We start from the raw sequence: 25233 nt of genomic DNA, 5'->3' as shown, positions 1-25233 counted from the left end.
TAGGAGTGCATGGGAGTGAATCAGTCTAAAAATATTATAGGAGTGCATGGGAGTGAATCAGTCTAAAAGAATCTTGATTTTTTCCAGCAATTGTGCAGATCCTTTAATTCAGAGAATATTCATAAATGTTTATTGTAGATACCTCTAAAAAGCAAAGCAAAGTAGGCTCTTTCATCACGTTTTATAAGATGCTTTCCTAGACTTTCCACTCCTTAGAATGTCTCTTTGAAGTTTGTGCTGCCAGTGTTCATTTCACAGAGAACTATGGTTTAGAAATACAAACAGTCTTGCCTTGTCCCAGACATGTGAGTCAGGTTTCCAAACCCTTAGTTCACAGATCTTTCTTATAAATCTGTATGATAAAATTACTGTTTGAATTCTACGTGGCATCTTCAAACATCAATTATTCAAATATTTACTATGTTAATACTGAAAGATTAACAGTGGCTATGCATTAATCAAACCTAACTTTATTTTCAATTTGATAGAATAGAAGGTTCTACTTTCTAAATTAAAGATAATTTATTTTACCTCAAAAATAAATAAAATCAAACAATTCTCCAGTATTTTTGAGTACCTACTAGTTATTATTATCCTAAGTATTAGAGAAGATTAAAAAAAAGATTTTGTTGTAAAAGAGACTCAAGTCTAGTAGAAGAAAAAACTCTCCTTTAAAAATTAAGCAATCACATATTATGAATCGGTAATCTTAAGGAAATATCTAAAATCATAAATTCCATATAGCATCACGTTTTTTTTTATAGACCTCCTCTCCCATCTTCATGACCAACTTCTTCCTCCAAGAGATATCAAGTTATTTTTTATTGTTTTTCTTGTTTGTGCCCAGAATTATTCTACTCGTTTTACACTTATATATTGAATACTTATAGAATACTTAAAACAGCCTTACAAAGCAAATGCTGTTGTCCTTATTTTATCAACGAGGATATTTGATTTCAATAAAATTAATAACTTGCCCTACATCATCTTGCTGTTAAGTAGAGATATGTTAGATTTCAAAGCTTTTGATTTTTTTGTACTAGTCTAGCTCCCCTGAGGGGAAAACCAGGAAATTGATATTGGGTAATATAGTCTGTTTATGGTATTATTAAATAATTTTATGTTATTATCTACATTACAGAATAAATTTAATTGAAATATTTCATTTATCTGAAAACATAATTTTTCCATGGGATGAAGTTAGCAGGGGCAGTTGAAAGTTGGCATCATCCTTTTAATCTGTGCTTAAGAGCTACTTTCACTACAATGGTGATGCACCTGCAGTCTTTTTTAGCGATCTGATAAACTGTATTTATATTACACTATAAAGAGTACAATGGTACTGTGCTGCACTGATGAACTGAAACTCTTCAGTCATCAGGCTGTCCCAAATCATCTGAAAAATAGCATTTGTGTGTCCACTGTACAAAGAAGGATTTTCAGATCAGATGTGTATGTTACAATAGGATTTTTTGATTGTCCCGCACAAGGGACCAGATATTATGATTCACTAAGAAGCAGAAAAAAAAATAACAACACTCAATCAAGGGAAGCAGGTTCTCTGGGGATTTTTATTTATTTGGTATTAAAATCCACTGGTTCTTGAGTAACACATGAAGTATGAAAACAATCAACTTTCTTGAGTCTTTTTTTTTTTTTTTAATTTAATAAACCAGTGACTGATGAAACATTTTCCAATAAGGTGAATAGGTACTATGAAACACAGAAGGATCCTCTTATAAGAGCCTCACAGTGAATGTACTCCTGCCACCAGGATGAGAGGTAGAGGGGAGAGGTTCTTAGTTGGTAGAAGAGTTTTAAGGAAACTGTGCTTGGCTCTAGGGCCTAGTAATGGGCACAAAAGTGGTCTCTTCAGAGGCCTCTTTCTGGGCCACTCTCCTGCAGTTCTCTTATTGAGAGGGGATGGGTATCCTTCGCCTCTATCTCCTGGGTTTTCTTGTCCCTCCAAATAGTTTACAAAAAACTTTGTGGTCTCCCTGACCAGCTCTGAGAGTTCAAGATGCTACTGCTTTCACGGTTGGCCAACCCATCTTCACTCTCCAGATTTTCTGGGCGGATGTCAGGGTCTAGTTTGTGTTCTGCTTCAGTTTTCTCAGGCATAAATCAGCATCTGTCTTTTGTGTTTCCAATTGCAGAAAACACATTTGAAACTCTGAATGAGTCTCTTGAAGACCCTTCACTAGACTTGGGATAAGAAAGTTACTCCTCTCAACTCCAACTTCTCCTAAAGCTGTGGAGGAGACTCAAATTTAGGCCACAGCTCTCTCCACAGAAATCTCTCCATTTATCTCCTCTGACAGCCCTCTCTACTGTTGAATTGATCAAAATCACAAAACAGGTATCGTTTCTTTTGAAAACCTGCATGGGAAGAGGGCTGTTTCATATTCATAATAGTGTCCTGATATTTACCATGTTTACGCCCCAGTTTCTTTTTTAAATGAAAATTATGTTTATCAGAAGTCACAACTTATTAAAAAAACATCCCACCAACTGGAAAAGAGATCTGCAATGCACATAGCAATTCAAGTTTGGAAATCTGAATATACAAAGAACTTCTCCAAGTAAATATGAAAGAAAGACAAATCCCCCAGTAAAGAAATGGACAAGAGATACAGATAGGCAATTTCTGGAACAGGAAACACAAATGTCTGATAAGCACTTGCAAAGATGCTCAAGATCACTAGAGAGAAGTCAATGTAAGTCAAAACTGCAATGAGATGCTGGTTTACACCCAGAAGGTTGGCAAAAGTGTAAAACTTTATGAGGCTAAGTGTGGACAAAGGTGTGGACGATGAGGACCCCTGGAGAATGGTTTAGTACTGTCTGCTGAAGTGAGAAAGGTACGTGCCTTACAACTCTGCCATTCTTTTCCAGCTGCAGGAGCCCATGAATGTTCATAGCAGAACTGTCTGTAAAGTAAACATTGCAAGCCATGTACACATCCATTCACAGGAAATTGGATAAACACATTTTGATACAGTTATATAATGGAATATTATACAGCAACAAAAATAACTAAACTAGAGCTATAAGTTAAACATTTACCAGCACACTGTTGGGTGGTAGTTGTGCCTCCTGGATCCCTATGGCTTCTGTGGGGTAAAAAGGAACTAACTGTCCATGACTAGACCCAGGACAAGAACCAGGACCTCTGTGGGGATGACCTAGGGAGGTAGATATAAGCTGAAAATGAAGAGGAGTTTCCCAACAGGCAAGGCTGGACAAGGACAGAAGAAGCTGCCCTCCAAGGGCAGGTCACTGGAGGTATGTGAGCAGGGGTTGGACAACTGTTTCATGGGCAGTGTACCAATCACTGAAAATCAGTAAGTAGTGTAAGGGCGGGGTGGGATTGAGCTGGCCTTTAAGACACCTCTTCCACACCCAGAGGCCCTGTGGTTCTGTGATTCAGTGAGTTTGCAAGACAAGGTCAAAGAGGACAGGACTGAACTACTAACCAAACTCTGACACATCCATGTGATGAAACACTGCTCACTAATAAACGGGTATGGACCATGGCACATGCAACAATATGGATAAATCTCAAAAACATGCTGAGTGAAAGATGTCTTGCACAAGAGGACACACAAACTATGTGATTCCATTTATGTCATGCCTCAGTTTCTGACTTTTCTTTTTAAATGGGAGAGTTTTAAGACACCAAGTCATTGATGGTAAATAAAGGTTACAGATCAAATATAGGAGGAAATTTATTGTTAAGAAGCATAAGAATTTATGTAAGGTCCTACATGAAATTTACCTACATTTATATGCATTTTCAGTGAGACTCAATGGTAACAATTCAAGAAGGAATTTTGTGCAAAACGCATTTTCATATGTTTCCCACTTACATAATTCCATTGATAATACCCAATATAAATTAAAAGAGTATCAGAACTCCCCCTTGGCTAAACTATTACTAATTCAAAATAACATGCTAGGATTATCACAATAATATATTATCTTATCATAATTACAGTGAGTAGTTTCTTCTTTATCCTTGGTAAGGGCTTGGTATTATGTTTTAGTTTAATAACTATAATTTGCCTAGGTTCTGAAAAATATATTGACTGAGTTCACTTTTCACATTTCATCATCTCCAATGGCAGCACCCTAGATCAAGCTACTGTCAGCAATCACCTAAATGATCTCACTGTAGACACTCAACCTGTCCCCCATTTAGAGGTGTGCCAGTAAATAGTTAACAACTAGTACTCTGGGAGAGGGAAAAGCCCTGATTTATAGCATTTGCCAATTACTGTGGTGTAAATATGCTCACCATGGCTGAGTGAAAGCTTCCAACATGAGATCACTGAACCTGGAGTTGGAAAGAAATGGTAACAATTTGGTTCCCCCAAGCCAGCTCCATCATGCCAATGCCCCCACCACACCCAATTTGCTCTTTATAAGGAACCAGGACAAAGTTTTCTAAAGAGAAATCTGATTGTGTTACCTGGGCCCTGCTTAAAAACATGTTTTTGGCTCCTTTTTACTCCCACCAGCTTTCATTTCTCCGTGCTCCCAGCCATCACAGGATATTTCAACAAGCTCTTCTCTCTGCTGCTAAGTTCCTCCTTTGCATTTTCACTTAATTAACTAATATCCTCCATATCTTAGCTCAAGTGTCACTTCCTCAGGGAAGTTTTCCCTGATTCTCTTGGCCATGTTAAAGCCCCTTACTATAAGCCCTTATAACATGATATACATATACCTCTATATTATAGCCATTGTCACTTCCACAATCTTGGATTGTTGCAATTAATCAATCAATGTGTGTCTTGACTTGACTACACTCTAAGTTTCATGAGAGACAGCACCTGTTTTTCAACTCAAACTGCCCAGCCCTGAGCACAGTGCCAAGAACAAAGCAAATACTCAAGAACTATCTATTGTTTATGGATTAAATTAATGAATACATGTCTATTTAGAAGGATAAATGAATATGTTCTCCTGAAATTTGTAAAGGAGAGTTGGAAACTAGCTGATAATAGAATCATTTGATGTGTCCAGTACAACTAGAGTTTGTGTAACAACTTTATAGCTGACATTAGAGAGTACTTAAACTTTTCCAATTTTAATATACATACATTATTCATTTATTATAAAACTAAATAAAAAGAGCTGATAGAACTTTAAACATATTCTTAAGCATTCTCTAAGAATAAAATAGGTTAGTTTTAGCCATTCTTAAAAAATAAGACATTCTAAACTAAACGATAGCATCCGTCACCTTTCAGAAGCAGCTCTATGAACCTTCCTCAGGTCAACCACATGAATCACTACATGGAGGCCTTGAAACTTGGACTGAATGACAAAATGTTTAGGTGATGCTTCATTTCCATAAAATGAAACAATAGATCACATTATCAGGAAGTTTAGATCTCTCTATATAAAATAAAAACACAGAAATGGACAAAGAAGTAACAGAATAGGGCTTCCCTTGTGGCGCAGTGGTTGAGAGTCCGCCTGCCGATGCAGGGGACGTGGGTTCGTGCCCCGGTCCGGGAAGATCCCACATGCCGCGGAGCGGCTGGGCCCGTGAGCCATGGCCGCTGGACCTGCGCATCCAGAGCCTGTGCTCCGCAACGGGAGAGGCCACGGCAGTGAGAGGTCCACGTACCATAAAAAAAAAAAAAAAAAAAAAAAGAAGTAACAATAATTTCTCTTTCCCTTTCACCTCTATATTTCCAAATTTATAATTGTCCATAAAATCCCTTCATTTCAGATATTGAGCCATGGTATGTACAAACAGAGTGTATGCATTTCAAAAACATATTTCTACAAAAAGCACAAAATAAAATCCATAACCAAGCGTGGAAGCAGTATTCTTTCATTCTCTTCAAATTTTGACTTGTATGTACATTTTATGAGGTGCTCATTTGCTCACATCTGTGATTTGAGAAATGTTTAGGTTTGAGTAACATGCTAAGTGTGACTGGATATATGGACATACATTTTTAAAATCAGGATTTTTTTTAATTTATAAAGCTTCATACTCAAAGCTTTGATCACAACATTCTATGCTTATGGTCAAATATTGGGAAATTGTATAATTTTATTGGATCACAGGGATTTTTTTCTATTTTTCCAGCAAATTTATCCTTTCCATGGTATTCTGAGCTACCTGTTAGACTAGACCGAAAAGTAAAGTAAAATCCACACCTTCGTTTTCTGAATTAAGGGGAACTTTAGATATGAAAATGAGAGACAAGCTCTGACTCTCTCCCACTGTAATGCTCAGAATGTAGCTTTCCTTCTAAAAGATTTAGGTATTTCCTCCGTATCACTTGCTATGCTGAAAAATTTATACTTCATCCCTAATAGGAATTCATAATTGCTATTTTTTCTTATTACAATAAATATATCTAAAGTTGATAAATACATGAGAATATTTAAAAATAAATTGTCGAATATAGAATATTTATTAATCACCAGAATATGACTAAAAGTTGGTAAGATAGTATAAGTATTTCAGTCATAAAATGTTTCTTACACTCTAAAATGATATATCAATACAATGATATATTTAAGACCAATATTCTGGGTTTACTTTCATAAATTTATACTGATATATCAATAAACCTGACTTAACTTTAAACAATCATATGCTTGGCGAAAATCTACTCCTTACATTGGAGAAAAAGCATCTGTTGCTTTTATACTGTGATTTACCTTTTTAAGTGCATGTTTTACCTCTTCACCTAATTACAACAGCATCAAAATACATTATCTTACATATTCTTTTGTATGTACAATCTTATGTATTCTAAAGCCCATATACTAAGATTATTGCAGTTCCTCCTAGCAAGAGATTTGATGAGTTCTAAACTACATGGGCTCTGTGAGTCCTATGATTCAAAGACTCAATTGTTTATGAATTCATTACATGAAGTGTGTAAAATTTGAGATAAAAATTTACTTAAAGAAATAATTCTATCCTGAATTTAAAGGGAATATGAAGTATCCAAAGACAATGTTTCAACATATAGCATTCTTAGTATTATTATCTTAGTGTTATATTGGTGGGTTATTAATTTTCCTAATGAGAAATCCAAAATACACAAAACAAATACTACATAGGGCTTTAGTAACTCCAACTATAAAAATGTGACATGTTTATTTACCTAATATATATGTTGTAAAAAATTACAAAAATTTTATATTCTTGCCTTTATGTTTGTTTTAGCCATTGCACTGTAAGATAGATAAAGTAACTCCCACATTAAAAAGAAACAAACTATGGTTAAGAAAGCATCAAAAACTAGCCCAAGGCCTGAATTCCTAACCATCAAGTAATACTGCCTCTCAATAGCACAGCTGGATCAAATAATATGAAATAAAATTAAATAGGTGAGAAGTCATTTAAAACAAGAAATGAAGATACACATGATTGTATTTTAATGTAGTATTTCAAAGTCCATAGTTTCAACATAATAAAGAATTCTGACCTTTAAAACTAATGGTGCTAATATTACTACCTATATTGAGTATCCATTGTTTTGACTTCCAAGCATCATATCTGCCTTCTTTTTCCAACATCACCCATATTTCGAGTGTGGACTCACCTTTTCCGTCTCACCTGCACCCTCTGCTCCAGAGTTTGTCAAGTAACCTGGTTCTACCCAATCAATCATCAAATATTCCTAGATACAGTGATTGCTTCAGCATAGTCATGTCAAACAAGCTAAGCTGGTCAAAGCCAATGACACTCAAATATGGGGCTCTTTTTGTTTTGATTAAAGGGAACGAGAAACCATTTCTTTCCACTGGATTTGCTGAAAAGATAAAAACCCATCTCAGTACCTGCTGAAGGCAGTAATGTCACTAGAGGAACCTCTCTGAAAATGGAAACTACAGACCAGAAAGCAGAGCAAAGAGATGCAGATGGAGAAAATGAGCCTCCTTGACATTGTCTGAGTACCAGACTCAACCATACTTGAGGAAATTTCTACCTCTATACTTTCAATTACATGAGCCAATAACAACCATCACCCTTGATTTTTCTGAAATCAATTTACATTAGGGCTTCTCTCATTGGCAAACAAGAGTTTTGAATTAATCACTACATCTGAATTGTGTTCTTGCCATATAGTCATATAGTCATAGTCATTTAATTCTCAAAACAGCAGTGTGAGGTATGGAGGGCATATGTAATCTCCATTTGATAGATGACCACTATTTGAATGGCTTTATTAAGATCTCATTGAATACACATGTTAGAAAAAGTTTTAAAATATAAGAAGTGTATGCCTTCCTGGTCAGCTCAAATGGTAAGAAAAATATAACAGAGACATTAATCAAGTAATCAATAACTAATTGAATGTGAGATGTGAGGAAAAAACATATCAAGATTTTAAGAAAAGAAAAATAATGGTTGCTTTACATAAATATGGAAATCAGAAGGAATGAAAAGCTTGAGGGGGCTAGAAGGGTCATTAATTTGGTTTAAACATACTTAGTAAACGATTCTGCTAGGACACCTAGTTAGACAATCCCGGTCAAGAACTTTATATATTAGACTTGCGTTAAGAAGAGCCTTCAGGAGAAGAATATATATCTGTAAATCATCAGTAATGTTGGTAGTTGAAGCTATGGAAGGGGCGACATAACTAACACTTTTATGGAGTTTTAGATTTCCGGTCCTTTAACAATATCACTTCATATAACACTAACAATGACCCTGTAAAGATGGTGATATCACCCCATTTTTTCTGACAGATGTAGAAAAAAAAAAGACAAAGAGTTTAAGTAAAATGTCTCCAATTTCCACCTAATATGTAGAAAAGTTAAGATTTTAACCAAGATCTCTCTGACTCAGAAAAACAATAACAAAACCTATAGAAATGAACGAATGATCCTATTGAGGGAGAGTGTTTAAATGAGAAAGATTCAGAGAATACAGAGGAGTATCAGAGTGAATGTATGGTAACAGGAAGAAGAAGAACAGCCAGTTAACAAATGCTGTCTACTTCAATCTATACCTCAGAATAAAGAAGAATGAATATTTATGAAGTATCTAAGACTGGAAAAAAGACATTTTATGTAAACAAATAATACTATTTGCCAGTTTTGAATACAGTCACTGAAAGATAATTAAGAGAATTTAAGATCCAATTTACAAATATAAACATACATACATTGCAAAAAATGCATTTCAGTTTTCTAATACAATTCAATTGGCACATATGAGAAGTAATTTTCTTCCTAGCAGACAAAAAAGGCTTTTGGAACCAAAAAATTAGACTATATTAAGAGTAGTTGAATTGTTTTCACTTTTAGCTTGTATTAAAACTGAATTACAATCATTACTTTCTGAATTCGTTACTATTTCCTTCCTCTATGATGAGAATATTAATACTATCTTCATGCCATCAAATATACACATTGCTCTATTTGACTTTGACATTACCGAATGTAACATTAAGGGATTTTCTAATTGATTTTCACAAAGAGTATCAGACACTATCATGCTCCAGGAAACTCAGTCTTAGCAGCTTATCCAGTAGAAAGACATCAAGAAACAAGTATGATACAGTTAATCTAATGGGGGAAAATAGTAGGTACTACAAGGTAACTCCTACTGAAGCCAGCAATCCTTGGCAACAGCATACATCTCCTAGTCTCCTACCCAAGACCTTAAAGCAAGCATGACACTATTTTGACTGGAAAATCATCAGTAGGTTTTCCCTTTTAATTTACTTAATACATAACTAGAAATAATCCTAGCTTATTTGATATTTTAAGTCCATGTACCTTACATTGGCTATTATGAATTTAATTATTTGGCCATTATAAGAAAAAAATCTATTATTTATTCAATATAAGATCAAATTTAAATTTAAATGAAGCTTGATCTGTTTAAATGGAAAAAAATATGGAAACATTAAATAGTATAAAGTTAAAAATAACTTTCATTCCTTATAAAGTACAAACCAACTTAAGGCTAAGAAATTTATATTTAAAAGTGATCATATTTTAGACCATTAAAGACTACAGCTATAAAATAAGGAATCCAAGAACAGTACATCCATAATCACAGTGTTAAGGAAATGAAGTGCTTCAGTCTTCTTACTCACATCACTGAGATGAGGTAACAAAATGAAACGTGAAAGGCATATAGTTCAAACACACTACATCAGAAGACAGAAGTTATTCATTGAGGCATTATTAGGATACGTTGATTTTTTAAAATGTGCAATATTTATTTCTGTTCTCTCAATATACTAATATTAATACATTCATTATAAAGCACAATTTTTGAGTGATCAAATTCTGATCAGTTATCTAACTAGTAAGTTTTACAAAACTCTGAAAAATCAAATGAACAACTTACTGTTTCGAAGGCTCAGGAAATTTTAGTTCTTCTCTTTTCTTCATCTCTACTGTTGGGTCCATAGGAGTGAGAACTACAGCAGCACATGAGACCACAGAGTGGTATGAATCCTCCCGGCAAACTGTTTTATTAGAAATAATAATTGTAAATGTCACAATTATTTCTTGACTGTTCTCTCTTTTTCTCTTCATTTTCAGTCAAATGAAAGATAATTCAACTAAAACATTAATTGCCATTAAATTGTCTTTAATTATCATTTTCTATTCTGTCTTTCCACTCACTAGCTGTATGACCTTAGGCACCTTTTGCTTTCATTTTTTTAAGCCACACAGCAGAAAAGGTGTTGCCCACACTTTATAATCCTTCATTTAAAAAAAGCTTTTTATTGAAGAATAAGAAGTGCACTAATTACACACAATCTCCACAAATCACTACACAAATAAGAGATGTTCATCATGACCAGTGACACACACATTGCTTCTTTCAAAGTCTGTCAAGGATTTGTCACTATGTATCTGTACTCAGTTTTAGCAAAGACATCAAAGTGTATAGCTACATTGCTTCCTTCTCTCCCAGTGTTAAACCCACGTGACATTTTTAAAAAATGGATAATCTAATGAAGGAATTTGCCAAAAGAAATGAAAGTGCAGCAAAGAAATAAAAACTGATAGTACTGGAAGTGATATTTGAATTGATTATAAATGAACGACAAATAATCACTGATCTAAGTACTCATTTCAAGAACCATGACTGGGACAACTATCTAGAAAGAGGCAAATACTCAAGATGACAGCACACATTAGTAAAAGACAGTACAAAAAATACAATAGGACCATGCAAGTCACCGAGAAGTGTGGGCCCATGATCTCAAAGAGAAAGAGGTGGAAGAAATGATCCCAACGTTCTTCCATTTTCCCCTAAAAGTATCTGCTGAATTATTAATCTGCTTAGCATGAGAGTCTCAGACAAAAAGGATGACCACTAAAAGCAGAGCTGAATTTAAAACAATCTTGCGTCACTCAAGAGGCAAAGATTACTGCGCAGTATGTGTCAAAGAGGTGGAGCAGTGGGTTCCTCATCATCTCTCCAATGCCATCAAACAGATTTTTTTAAAATTTAATTTTCTCTACTTATTCTTGGCATGAGCTTTCAGTCTAAAACAAACAAATCCTTCATAGCTGGGAGAAGAAAACTCTATTATATTTTAAATTTCCACTGTTGCCTTAAACACTGCTAATGATGAAACAGACTAAGAATAAGAATTACTGATTCATTTCTCAGGAACAGCGTTCACTTATTCAATAAATATTGAGTGAACTAACTGGTACGTTCCAAGAAATATGCTTAATGGTAGGATTCTCCTGTGGACAAGAAAGAAATGTCCTCCCTTGCCCTAAGTTTTAATGAAGTTTTAATTTCTTCTAGAGATATTTCTCAAATATTAGGGCAAAAAACTTCTGACCAGATGAAAACATTTACCTAGATCTCTATGAGGGAAAATAGAGCTAAGCCATTTTTTTTTTTAAAGGAAAAGAGAGAATGAACAGGGAAAATGCTCTAAGTAAACAATATTTTTTTTCAAAAATAGGGATCATTTGTTTACTTAAGGTAATATGAGTATTAATACTTAATTTTTATGATGCAGAGGTTGAAACAATTGACATTGAATCCAAAGGTACTGCAGTTAAAAAAAATCAATGACTAAGTCAATTAGAAAGTAAGCCCCTTTAATTTTTACATGATGAAAGTGACAATTAATGGACCTGTCTAAAGGTGGATGGTTGGGAGCTCCATGTAAATTACTGAGTTTTTATATTAAGCTGAAATTAAATCACACTCAAATTTTAATATCTTTAAATTGTATTTATCACAAAATATAAGAATTAGTGTAATAAATGTAAGTTAGGCAAATAAGTAATAGAGAATTTATAACTTCAAAAGAAGTGAATGGTATAATAAAAGGGAAGTACAGATTTTTCAAAACAAAGAATATGCCTAGGCTGTCCTTCCTGAGGAAGAAAGAAAAAAAGAAATAAAAGAAACCTTAGCAATATGTCACTGAGAAGAGAAAGGATTTCTGAGGGTCAAAAGAGTAATGGGTATTCATGTGATCACTATATTCTGATATATCAAAAGTTGTTCTTCCAAACCATGGTCCACATTTAAAAAGTAAATCATAACCTTATATCACAGTGGCCATGACGTGAACTACTCTGTAGAGTAATCTGGTTATCATAGGAGTTGTTGAATATTATCATATTTTACCATGCCATGAATGCATAGATTACTTTTGAAGAATCATAGGAATATTACTAACTGAAGGGGAAAACACTGTATTTGCCATTAAAAGAAACCTTTATGATACAGATTAAAAGGAAATTTCAAGTTTGAAAAAGACCTCCAAAGTTAGTGGATTTTAAACATTTGCTTTTTAGGAAAAGATCATAAACTTTTGTTGCCCTAGAGCATTTTACAAAAGGATATGGATGTCAGTGAGAAAGAAGACAGTCTATATATCAAAATGATATTTATTTAATCTCCCTGATAAAACGCCTTACAAATTTCTATTTAAGCAGGGAGAGATTTAAATATTTCTGATACAAATACTGAATTATTGCTAGACTCTGAAAGGAAATTACACTACAAGATCAATGAAAGTAAAATGCGAATCATAATTGTTAGCCAACGTAAGTCTCTACCTTACAATTTCGCTAATAAGGCAATGAGTACATTTTTTTAAAAAATAAATTTATTTATTTATTTATTTAATTTTGGCCGTGTTGGGTCTTCGTTTCTGTGCGAGGGCTTTCTCTAGTTGTGGCCAGCGGGGGCCACTCTACATTGCGGTGTGCGGGCCTCTCACTGTTGTGGCCTCTCGTTGCGGAGCACAGGCTCCAAACGCGCAGGCTCAGAAGTTGTGGCTCACGGGCCTAGTTGCTCCGTGGCATGCGGGATCTTCCCAGACCAGGGCTCGAACCCGTGTCCCCTGCATTGGCAGGCTGATTCTCAACCACTGCGCCACCAGGGAAGCCCCAATGAGTACATTTTTAACCATGTTAGAGATACAAGAAGAAAACAATACACAATTTTTATGGAATAGTATTGCTCATGTTTTTTCACATTTGTAGGATTAAGTAGACAAATTTTTACAAAAAGTATTGGAGTAAGACAAGTTAATATGGTTTGCTAATTATGTTGAACTTTATGAAATAAGGCCAATTTTTCTCATAATTGAGAAAAATTGCTTATATACTATACCATTTTAAAGGTAAACATATAAAAATTACTACAGGAGTTAAAGTTTGGGTTATTCAACAGCAGGTGATTTCATTTTCTTCTTTATAGTCTTTAGTGTTTTCCAAATTTCCTATAGTGACCTTTTCTTACTTTTATAAACAGGAATAATAAAACATGCGTTAAAATAGTCATGAGAACAGAGTAGATGAACAGATGTGTGGAATACTGATTTTGGCCTCAAAACAGTATAAATTCTTGAAACTCCTTCAGGAAAACTAGTTTTCTAATTTAGCCAGATTAAATTTAATCTCATTTTCTGAATATTTTCTCCTTCTTCCTCCTTCTCCCCCCACAAAAGATCACTTTTTCAGAAGACATTGTAAATGACTAGACTAGTTGATCATTCTAAAAGTATTAAAAGGACAATATTATTTCATAGATTCCCCTCAAATCCATCTACTACCATACAACCAGGGGCTTTTGATTTGGGATTGAATCATGGTGGCATGCTCAGGGACTGTGAAAATTGTAGGAACCCTGGCTTGAGGCAAGGATGACTTCTGTACTTTCCAAATTACGTCAAGTATAAACGGTTCACCATTCATAAGATTTAACTCTTATGATGGGAAAAATTGGCTTTAGGCGAAAGCAGAAAATGAAACAAACAGGAACTCCCAACTTTTAATTACTCACATTATTTAATTGTACTTATAAAGTTAGCTTTAAAAATGTATGAAAAGTTTATTAACTTCTAAATTTTAAAAAGAAACAGCAGATAATTATTTCATAATGTAACTTAAAAAGCATGAGCCAGTGTCAAAGCACTGCATATTCAAGTAGGTTTCTAGCATCCATGAGTTGAAAAAAATCAATACATTTTCCACTATTGCTTCCAACCAAAGATGCAAATAATAATTTGAGGCACTAACCTACAAATTTATATGCTAAATTTGCTCTTCTGTGAAAAGAATTGTTGTTGTAAACGTACTTCATGAAGTGCAGACAATTCCATCACAGGCTTCTAATACTAGGAATGTCAGAGGACAGCTGACTGAAAAATTAAAGTCCCCGTTTCTTTCTAGACAGATAGAGCCTTTTTGCCAAGATTGGGGTCACTAATCAGGGCATTCTGAGAAGGTTGCACGTAGAATCGCACGTAGGACTACATCCAGAGGAAGTCAGTTGTCAGCAACCATAAGTTACTATGAAAAGAATGATTCCAACATGATAAACTGACAATTGACTCTGAGATTATACAAGTAGGGTTTTAAACTGAAGGAAAATGCTTGAGAGTCACAAGAATTACTTATCCTAAGTTTTTGTTCTAAGCACTGCTGTCACTTACTTCTAGGTAGAGTATATGAACACTAAAAATGATCAAACCTACTGGATCCCTAAGTCCAAAATCTGTAAAGCTTGGGACAGAGCAGAAATCATTTCTAGGTTTAACACTGAGTAGTCTGACTTTGCCATGTAACCTTTTATTATACCACAAAGAATATGCTATTACATGAAATGACTCTCCAATATTACAAAATGTTTCTCTCACACTCATAATAAACTGAGATGCAAAACCTGAACATTGAAATTTTAAGTTGCTCTTTCTCTCCAGTTTTATATATCAAAACTATTTCACTTAATTACTGAACTTCTATCTTCATTTGGTCTTTTAATTTATAAAATCAATTTTAAAGCACCAAAAAGCAATATATTTTAATAAATGTTTTCAAAAATGCCAAAGATTTATTAGGAGAGGCATGTTTCTCTTTCATGCAAAATTAAAACATTCAAATTACTGAAGGTTCCTAGAGCACAGTTAACTTATAAGTATCATTTGTAAGTATTATACATTTGAAGTCCCGACTCTAACTCAACAGAATAGTTTACTATCAATGAGCAAATTGTAAGCTTAAAAGAAAAGAATTTCCTTTATGACTTGGAAGTGTTCACTTTTCTATTTTTTTCCAAATATCCAGGATCCATGTATTTACCACATAACAACCCACCAGTAAAGCTTAACTCACCGAAAGGCTAACATTTGTTTAACGAATGCTTAAAGAACATTATGTGGGACTTCCCCGGTGGCGCAGTGGTTAAGAATCCGTCTGCCAATGCAGGGGACATGGGTTCGAGCTCTGGTCTGGGAAGATCCCACATGCCGCAGAGCAACTAAGCCCATGCATCACAACTACTGAGCCTGTGCTCTAGAGCCCGCAAGCCACAACTACTGAGCCCACGTGCCACAGCTACGGAAGTCCGCACGCCTAGAGCCCATGCTCCGCAACAAAAGAAGCCACTGCAATGAGAAGCCAGTGCACCGCAAGGAAGAGCAGCCCCTACTCACCTCAACTAGAGAAAGCCCTCGCACAGCAACAAAGATGCAACACAGCAAAAAATAAATAAATAAAATAAATTTTAAAAAATTAAAAAATAAGAACATTATGTGGTAGGCTTAGTTCTGTGTATTAACTGTGAATTTATGCTTAGAGTATTGTCTTTACCCCTCAGAAAAATTCTATACAGTAAGTACTATTATTATCCCCATTTGTACACTGTTCAAGATCACACAGCTAGGGAGAAGCAAAACCAGAATTCAATCAATTTGCCTCTAGTCCCCATGATACTGACCATACTTCATGTTGATTCTCATTTAAATAAAATTCATCAAGTGTTCTGAAATAGAGTAAAGTTAATAGTTGACCGTTTTCAATCATGTTTCTATTCAATAATATTCTTACATCTGAATTCTTTATCCTAAGAAAACTGTATAATCATTAGGCAATTTGCCTCAGAACATAATTTTGACTCAACATACAAATGCACTAGGCTCCAAACTCTGCCCTTCAAAATGACCGACAACAATTGTTTTACTACTGCTCCACTGGAGAATGAGTGTCAAGTGTCAAGGTGAAACCCACCACTAGATACATTTATCTATGATAAAGAAAGACATAATTTAGAAAAATTTATTTTTTCAAAATTATTTGTAGTCAGTTGCTGTTGATTTTTCTTGCCCAGCACGTTACAGGGCCTTGAGATACATGAAGGAATTTAAATGACAAAAATACATGCTTTTGTGGAATACATATCTTCTAATGGAATAGATTCTCAAATCAAATTTACCTCTCTGTAGTTTTTTCTTAACAGTAAAATAGGAATAATAATATCTTCTTAGGTTGTTCTGAGGATGAAATGAATTAATGCCTGTGAAGTGCTGAGGATAATGCTAGAGAAATGGTAAAGAAGTTTTAAAATGTTACCATATATTATTACTTATAACTGATGAGTTTTGGATTTTTTGATACATCAGACTCCAGTTATTCAATCAAACACTACTCTAGATCTGCTGTGAAGATGTTTTGTAGATATGATTACTGTCCATTACAGTTGAATTTAAGTAAGGGAGGCTATGGTAGATAATCTGGGTAGGCCTTATTCAAATGGCAGCTGAAAAGCCTTAAGAACAATTGAGGCTTCTTGATGAAGTTTAAAATTCTGCCCATGTCAAAAATTCCAACCTGCCCTTCCTGATGGTGTGCTCTCCAGGTTTTGCTTTTTGTTTTTTGTTTTTTGTTTTTTGTTTTTTGCTGTACGCGGGCCTCTCACTGCTGTGGCCTCTCCCATGCTGAGCACAGGCTCCGGACGCGCAAGCTCAGCGGCCATGGCTCACGGGCCCAGCCGCTCTGCGGCATGTGGGATCTTCCTGGACCGGGGCACGAACCCGTATCCCCTGCATCAGCAGGCAGACTCTCAACCACTGCACCACCAGGGAAGCCCCGGCCTCTAATTTTTGAACTAGATTGAATATCAACTAATGAGTAGTTATTGAATAAATAAAAAACTTTTTCTAACAACTGAATCTTTCTATTTATTCCTTATATATATCTTTCTACTGCAAACCTAACAGTCAATGCGATCAGATGCCAAATCTCCCTCTCTCTTCCTCCCTTTTCCCCTCTCTGCCCCATCTCCACCTTCTTCTCCTCCTCTCTTCCGCCTCCCTGCCTCTCCCTTCTCTGCTCCTCTTTGGCAATACCGTTTTGGCTGACCACAATAAAAGAACAAGCATCAACTGAATTATTAATCTTTGTTGAAGCAATTATATTAGGTATATGAAGAATCTCTCCCAGGTTATGAGACATAATTGATTAGTCTTTAGTTCTGCAGTACTGACGGTTATTTAATGGGTTTCACTTTGCAAAAGTATGAGGAGTAATATAATCTGCATAATGTTCATCCTCACTCTTACGAAGTTATATAAATTATTCAATTATCTCCTAAAATAAACACACTCTTCAGAATTTTACATATGAATTACAAATCAGAAAGAAGTGTGTAAGGTATACAGTTTGAATACATGATTTAAATAACACAAAGAAGTTAAATATATTGCAGCTAATGGTTTTGGGCTGCTCACCCCTTACTATCATTAAAACAGATTTTGAATTGCCAAAAAAACTCATCTTCCCTTTGCCGCCTTCTATTCTGCTTCATATGAAGTAATTACCTAATATTTAGAAATCTGTTCATTCTTTACCTAAATTTCTATTTAAAAGAGAAAGTGACATCATCAACTAATTTGAGTATGATCTGGTTAGATGAAAAGGAGGTAGACAGCCCAATTTTAGTAAAAATATAGAAGCCAGAATAAGGATGGCCTTTGAGGAAATTAGCATAGCTACAATCTGTGGTTGAGCTGGTGAAAATCGGGAAGTGTAACTGCATAGGTCAAAACTGTCAATACACTGGGGCTGCGTTATGCTGAGCCACAGATATCAAGCCAAGTGGTTGGTATTTCATCCTGTGGGACCAAAGTTCTAAATTCATAAACAAAGGGTAAATTTCCACAGGAGCTAATCTTGAAAAATATATACTGCTAATCCAATGAGTAAAAGAAAAGGCTCTAGAAACACATAACCAAATAAGTGAAGAAATACAGCAACGTTCCGTGCATTCAACCAAATATAACAAATAACTGTAACAGGGCAATATTCCCATAAGAGCACCGTGCAGTTTAAAAAGGAGGAAGAGGGAACCACAACAGCAATATCAAACCTCTCTTAATTTCCTCTAGGTATCTCCCTAAAAGGTTAATTACCTGAAAGCATCTAACTTTTCCAACAAATCTCTTAATTCTGAGGAATTTTCTTTGTTACAACACTCCCTTTCCTCAAGCCCCATTAACTTTCCTGGATGGATGGAAATCATACATATACTTTATATCACTGCAGTGTCCTGAAATTATGTACATTTAAATAAGACATAGCATAATTCGATTTATATTCCAGTGTGAACTGAAGATTACTGGTCCACGAGACCTTTAGATTATTACTCCAATCACAAACTTTCATTTAGACATTCACTGGAACACTGTTTCTGAAAGGCTACTGACCTCTGCCCAGAGGAAGCACCGTCTCTGACAAGTTCTTTAGTATGACTGCTTAGTATTCCAATCCTCCTTTGACATGAGAAATAATTTGTACAGATCCATGAATAATTTATTTGTATATAAAATAGGAGTTTTTAATATTCAAATTCATTTATATATATACTAATTTACTTATTCTCAGATTATCGATGCTATATTTGCAACAACATAAAATAAAACATGGGTATAATAGTATCAGAAAAATGTCATTAATGATACTAATCCAATCTGCCATCATAGAATATGTCATCACAGTAATGGTACCTTTGTCATTTACTGTGGGAAGTACAAACATTAGCAAACACAAGCCAAGATTAGTGTCCTATTAAATAATGGATGATAAAGATGTTAAAGGAATTTGAAAGATGTGACTTTTTCGACAAGTTGGCAAAAAACTAAAATAGCTATGAGAAAAATGCCAGCTTTGTAAAATTCTTATAGAGGTAGCCTAGGGTCAGTGTTTCAAATGGCTACACTCTATCTTCTCCTCTCTTTGTCACGTTGGAAAAGAACAAATGGCAGTTAGACATTATTAAAGCATGAAGAATGCTCTCTCTGGCCATAGTACTAAATTGTGTCAGAGATTGATCTGGGCTTTTAGGATCTTTTGACTTTCTGATCAGACTTAAAAATTCAAACTTGGTGGAAATTTGTGTTGTTACTAAAAATATTGCTGATCTTTCTGACTGTTCTCATCTTTTTCTTTGGCGGGTATATAGAAGTTAATACATAGGAAAGAGGACAGACATAAGTTCAACAAGAGTGACACTAGAGCCAGCCCAAAGAACTAACAAATAAAATATCTTGTTTAATCAACAGCTATATAAGATAGACTTTGCTTTGCAGCACCTACCACAGAAACATGAGAACTATCCTCAGCCTTGTCTTGCTTTGTCCATGACAGTTTAGTTCCAGATATATCTCATCTCCACTCACTCACCCATCAGAAATTAGACACAGCCAACTATTTTGTTCCATGGTACAGACACAAGGCACAAAAGCACCTGGACCAACCATTGCTAACCTCTCACATGTTTGTCTCTTAAATCAGTTTTCACAATGTCTAATTCAAGTGCTATCTTTCTAAATGAAATAATTTCAACACAGATAATTCCTATGGACCAAATTATGTCCCCCCCCACCAGATTTATATATTGAAGCCCAAACCCCTGATGTGATGGTATTTGAAGATGGTGCCTTTGGGAGATAATTAAGTTTAGATGCAATCCAGAGGATGGGGCCCTCATGATGGGATTAGTGCCCTCAAAGGAAGAAACACCAGAGAGCTTGCTCCTTTTTTCTCTCCACAATATATAGAAACTATAAGAAGGCTGTCATCTACAAGCCAGAAATTAAAGCTCTCACCAGAAACTGAATATGCTGGCACCTTGATTTTGGAATTCTAGCCTTCAGAACTATGTGGAAAAAAAAATTTTGTAATTTAAACCACCCAATCTGGAGCAGTTTGTTATGGCAGTTCAAGCTGATTAAGATGATAATATAGGAAAATTTGGGGAATTTTCAATATGGATAAAATTGCTCATATGAACAGGGCCTTAAAGCAAAAAGGGAACAGAATCCCAAATATTCAATTGTGTGGATTTTTCTTGGTTTGAGGAGGTCTCTAAAAGAAACTCAGATTCCAAAATTACCTTCTTAAAGGATTCCTTGACTAAGGTAAAATCCTTTAAACTGTCTCTTTTAGAAACTTCATATGATAATTTGAACTTAACTAACTGCCATGCTCCTTAGTTACCTCTTGCTGTTTTCTCTTCTGACCTACTACTCTTTTTCTCTAGTCAGAAGAAAATCCTCAAAGCTAAATTACCTTCTAAAGCTAAATCTCCCTAAGAATAGAGCAAGTCCCTGTTTTAAGGGACTTAATTTTATACCCTGGTCTCAGTATGACCTCACAGTAAATATTTAAGACTTTTCAAAGCCTAGACAGAAGAGAAAGATATTCTGGGGGAAATTTAAAATAGTTCTAAGAACATATGATCAGTCAACTACTCCTAGGTCCACCATATCTAATAAATACTATCTCAGAAAAAAGAAGAATGAGAAAAACAAACAGAAAAGATCTTGAGGGTGATATAAAACATCCCAAGTTGCATAGAAAAAGAAAAAAAGAAAGAGATTTAGAAAATCTGTGCTGTGGAACAAGATCTTTTGGAGACTCTCCTCAAAATCATTCCTCTGAACACAGATAGCACTCAAATCCAGTTCAGCAAGCAAAGAAAGGACAAGTCCACTGAAGACTCTAGTGATAGACTCTTTGTCTTTAGACAGTATTCAGAAGCCAAAGTTATCCGACCTCTCCCTGCATTTTTTTTCAGGGGGCCTTAAGCCAGAATTAGGAAATACAGAAGGAATGTCTCTAAGGGGACATTTTGAAAAAGCCTTGGAACAGAGCAGAATAAAACTCAAAATCAACTGATGTCTCACTCCACTCCAACTATAAGTATCAGGGGAGAGATATATTAGAAGTATAGCCTTTTGCAAATGAGTAAAAGAATATGACACTATTTTTCATTTATTAAAAAATAGTCTTTTAAAGTATATTGTCTTTTAAGTTCTATTACAATGTTGATAACCAAAATTATATAGGAATGAAATTAGAACTGCATAATGTTTTACCATTCAGGTCTTTTATTTTTTTCATAGTTCAAATATGCTCATATTGATCAATTCATTATTTCATTATTATTTCATTATCTGTATTGTGTTAAATAAGAATATAATTTTCACAATGACTTAGGACCAGAGTGCAATCATCCTGTTCTTTGACAGTAGATAAATGATAGATAGATGGATAGATAAATGATAGAAAGATAGATAAAAGATAAATAGAGTAGGAACCTATAACTATTTTATTTAATGACATCAATCTTGATTAATGTCAAGGATGTTGATTTACCATGAGATATCTTGTTTTCCTTCAGTAAATTTATGTGCATCTACTTATTATTACCTTTGTTCATTTTTAGGTTAGACTTTATGACGTTGCCATTAAAATGAATTAGTTTTAAAAGTATGTTATCCAGGACTTCCCTGGTGGTGTAGTGGTTAAGGATCTGCCTGCCAATGCAGGGGACATGGGTTCAATCCTGGTCCAGGAAGATCCCACATGCCATGAGCAACTAAGCCTGTGTACCACAACTACAGAGCCCGTGCACCACAACTACTGAGCCCACGCACCACACTATTGAAGCCCGCATGCTCTAGGGCCCACGTGCCACAACTACTGAGCCTGTGTGCTGCAACTACTGAAGCCCGCACACCTAGAGCCTGTGCTCTGTAACAAGAGAAGCCACTGCAATGAGAAACCCGTGCACTGCAATGAAGAGTAGCCCCTGATCACCACAACTAAAGAAAGTCTCCATGCAGCAATGAAGACCCAACACAGCCGAAAATAAATGAAAATTCTTTTTAAAAAGTATATTATCCAGGAACATGAATTAGCCCTTCCTTTTATTATCCTAAATTGTCTCTTTAATTTTTGTTCTATTATAGCTATTAATCAGTTCTTTTGGTGAATTACCTTAACAATGTCATTTATAAGTTTGTAGTCTTGTATAGAATTATAGAAATAGACCAACGAATAATATATGCTTATTTTATAGAGGAAGAACAAAATAAGCTATAAAATAATGGGTAGATCAGACTTTGAAAGGATCCTAACTAATTGAAATGTGATAACTCTTAAAATAAGCGATTCCATTCATTGTTTCCCCATGTTAATACCAGCAGATCACTGGTTATATACCTTTTTCTAAAAGCACTGTTATCTATCCCATTACCCATAACTTTAATACTTTTAAATTGTGCAAAATTAAGTTTTATTTCTTTTTTTTTCAGCATCATCAGGTACCTCTGAAATGCACTTGTCTCCTGCATCAAGCATCAGTTTCACATAGATTTATCAATGTTATTGCTGCCCCTTCTAGTCCTTCAAACTTCTCTAACCATTCCCCCTCCACTAAAAGAAAACAAGCTAACATACTAAAGCAGTAGGTTTGATTTCTTAAGAAAGATGAAAACTGTCACTGAATTAGTAATAATGATAATGACTATAATAATACAGTAGTTAACATTTATTGAGTTTTCTATAGCAAGCATTGTGATAAGCTTTTTAAATGTGCTAGCTAGTTCATTTAACCCTCACAATAACTTTTTCAGGAAAGTATTATTTATTTATTTGTTTTTACAGAAATGAGGAGATGTAAATAAAATGCCCATAGAGCTGTGAAGTAGCTAATTCAGGGCTTTAAACCAAGTCTTTCTGATTGCAGAGTCCATGTTTTTATCTATTGCTGATAAAAATTCAGATCACAATTAGCCAAGAAGAATAAAGACTTATAGATATGAAATCATAACTAGCTATTCAATTCCCAAGGATCATTTCATGTATACTAAAATAATAATTCCACTTCTGGATATCAGGTACCCAAGTAATCAGAAATATATGTTTCAGATTTAAATGCTGTGAGTACATTAGATATATGACACTGAAACATAAACAAAGAGTCCACTGGTCTCACTGTGCTGATGTGGGTCACAGTACAAATAGAACAACACGAAATGACTCTGCGGACCACATCATATGCATTATTTCTAACTTTTTCTACAACCAGCAAATATGGTTTCATTATCCTCATTTTACAGAAAGGAAAACAAAACAGATTCAGGGATATTAACCAATTTTCCAAAGACAGCCATCTAGTAGGTAAAAGGGAAAATTTAAATTTAAGTTTTCTGCTTCCAATCTATGTGCTCCTATCTCATTGTGCTAGCTCTGTCCATGATGATGAACTATGATTATCATCAAAGGGATGAAAAAATATATATAAGTATATACATAATTATATTATTCATTATATATATTTCTATATAAATACACATATAAATATATATACATCTTGACATAGATATGTGTGTGTTGAATATAAATTACATCTCCAAATTGAACAAAAAATAAAAATCAGAACTTCTTTTCCTGTTTCTAATTTTGAGGCTTTTCATCCTATAATGTAACATTTTCCTTGATTATAAAGGCTAATATAATATTATATATGCTAGTATGTATATTGCTAATGTACAATATGTACATATGCAAAATTTTATATAATATATATTTACTATTTAACTTTATATATATATATATATATATATGTATGGCACTGTGTCAAGTGAATCTATTTTTTATGGTATAAACACACTAGACTTATAGTCAGGAAATTTGATTCCAATAAATAGATCTGATTTTAGCTGCTTATGTGAATTTAGGTCTCAATTTTTAAAATCTAATGCATTGAAGACTAAAAATTAGATGATTTTTAATTCCCTTCTAGCTGTAAGTTCTATTCTCAGCTCAGTTTTTAGTTCTGAAATACAAATGGTGTTCAAAATGTGCCCTGAATTCACAATGTTCACATAACTGTTAAGCTGAGTATAATTGTATTTTACAGCTTAAGCCATACCATACTCAGTTTTCTGCTGAAGATTCATACCAACAGACTTCTAAGTATCAGTATATTATTTGGAATTTTGTCTGTTAGACTTTCTTAAAAGGGAACCCATATTAAGTTCTAGAAAAGGACACTTTCATTTATTCATGATCAATAATGCCATTAATCAAGGCATGGCATCTCCCATAATATAACTGATTGTGCTAACATACAAAAGTAAGAAAACAATCCTGTTTTTAAGGATTGCTATACATTTTTTTGTTATGAGCCTTGTCGGAATTCAGTTTTGATCTGTCAAGTATACTTTATGTATTAGTGAAAATATAATTTTCTATTAATCTGATATTATGAATATTGAATTTTTTGTATTTTGACTTAAATTGGGAACTTTATAATCTATTTAAATTAAACAAAGCACTAAATTGAAAAAGTTAACAAAAATTAAAATGGCCCTCTTATTTAACTAGTTTTACACTTTATAAACAACTGAACAGCTTACCTAATATGTATAGATCCATAAAGATCTACATATCTATGCTCTTTTAAAGCAGGCATCACAAGGAATATTTTCAATATATAATGAGTCAAGAGACAGCAGAAGCAAGAAGAACAACAATCCTGAAGCCTCTGGAACAAAAGCCACATTAACAGAAAGACACACGAGACGAAAAGGTAGAGGGCTATGTACCAAATGAAGGAACAAGATAAAACCCCAGAAAAACAACGAAATGAAGTGGAGATAGGCAACC

General features: G+C 34.4%; 1 protein-coding gene across 7 annotated transcripts in view; it reads right to left on the bottom strand.

The window, feature by feature from the left end:
- CCSER1 (coiled-coil serine rich protein 1) overlaps positions 1-25233 on the bottom strand; it is a 1246259-nt gene that overhangs the window by 925949 nt on the left and 295077 nt on the right. For all 7 annotated transcript variants that reach the window (XM_029234577.1, XM_029234583.1, XM_029234578.1 and 4 more), the window contains one exon: positions 10352-10472. In XM_029234577.1, the coding sequence (XP_029090410.1) occupies positions 10352-10472 (121 nt within the window). The remainder of the gene's footprint in view (positions 1-10351; positions 10473-25233) is intronic.

The sequence above is a fragment of the Monodon monoceros genome, unplaced genomic scaffold (genome assembly GCF_005190385.1).
Source record: "Monodon monoceros isolate NGI ecotype Baffin Bay Population unplaced genomic scaffold, NGI_Narwhal_1 Super_Scaffold_20, whole genome shotgun sequence".
NCBI lineage: Eukaryota > Metazoa > Chordata > Mammalia > Artiodactyla > Monodontidae > Monodon > Monodon monoceros.
The sequence above is the reverse complement of the archived record's forward strand: the minus strand, read 5'-3'. Positions and strand labels throughout refer to the sequence as shown.